We start from the raw sequence: 1,001 nt of genomic DNA on the forward strand, positions 1-1,001 counted from the left end.
CATTGAGGCATGGTCTTGCCGTATTTTCTAGTTTATATGCACAGTAATTGATACTACCATATTACCTAGACTACATGCCCATACTTGCGCCCCATATTTCTTGGGTACTGTGGAAATTCTCATGGAGCCCCCCCACCCCCCGCCCCCATTCATTGCTCCAGGGGGAGAAGTCGTTCTTCCTCCAGCCAGGGGAGTCTCTGAAGGAGGGGATCCAGGACATCTACATCCTCTCGGAGGACGAAGGGCTGCTGCTGCGGGCACTGAGCAAGCTGGAGGACTCGGATGAGGTGTGGGAAGCTCAGGGCTGGGCTGCGGGTCGGGAGAGAGGGGCACCGGCAGGGCTTGGGGGGAGCAGGGCTGGGCTAGCAGGGGCTGCGGGTTGGGAGTGAGGGGCAGCGGCAGAGCTGGGGGGGGCAGGGGGCTGCAGGTCGGGAGTGAGGGGCACCGGCAGACCGGGGGGGCAGGGGGCTGCGGGTCGGGAGTAAGGGGCACTGGGATCCCTGGCACCCGCAGGACGGTGGCGAGCTGCACCGGAAGCCGGGCGATCGCTGGCTCATCCGGGGGCCCCTGGAGTATGTGCCGCCGGCAGAGGTGGAGGTGCTGGAGCGGCGCCGCGCCACCCCCCTGGGCGAGAACGAGGGGATCTACGTGCGGGACATCAAGACAGGCAAGGTGAGCGGGGCCCCAATCCCTGCCCCCCACTGCCCTCCAGCCTACCCCAGTGTCCCAGATCCCTGCCCCCAACTGCCATCCGGCCTTCCCCACTGACCCCCCAGTACAACATATCCCTGCCTCCGGCCTGCCCTACTGCCCCCCAGTACCCCATATTCCTGCCCCCAATGGGCTCCTAAGCCCCACATTGACTCCCCCCTCTCCCCAGGTGCGTGCGGTGATCGGTCACACCTACATGCTGACGGAGGACGAGGAGCTGTGGGATAAGGAGCTGCCCCCCACCGTGGAGGCCCTGCTGTCCTCGGGCCGGGACCCCGTGGCCGATCGCT

General features: G+C 65.8%; 1 protein-coding gene across 1 annotated transcript in view; it reads left to right on the forward strand.

The window, feature by feature from the left end:
* Positions 1-74: 74 nt before the first annotated feature.
* LOC112125728 (major vault protein-like) overlaps positions 75-1,001 on the forward strand; it is a gene marked incomplete at its 3' end in the record, with an annotated part of 2,859 nt that continues 1,932 nt past the window's right edge. Inside the window, exons 1-3 of the mRNA XM_026661795.1 lie at positions 75-287; positions 514-672; positions 881-998. Coding sequence (XP_026517580.1) covers positions 75-287; positions 514-672; positions 881-998 — 490 coding nt within the window. The remainder of the gene's footprint in view (positions 288-513; positions 673-880; positions 999-1,001) is intronic.

The sequence above is a fragment of the Terrapene carolina genome, unplaced genomic scaffold (genome assembly GCF_002925995.2).
Source record: "Terrapene carolina triunguis isolate 2854851 unplaced genomic scaffold, T_m_triunguis-2.0 Scaffold17371, whole genome shotgun sequence".
NCBI classification, from domain to species: Eukaryota; Metazoa; Chordata; order Testudines; family Emydidae; genus Terrapene; species Terrapene triunguis.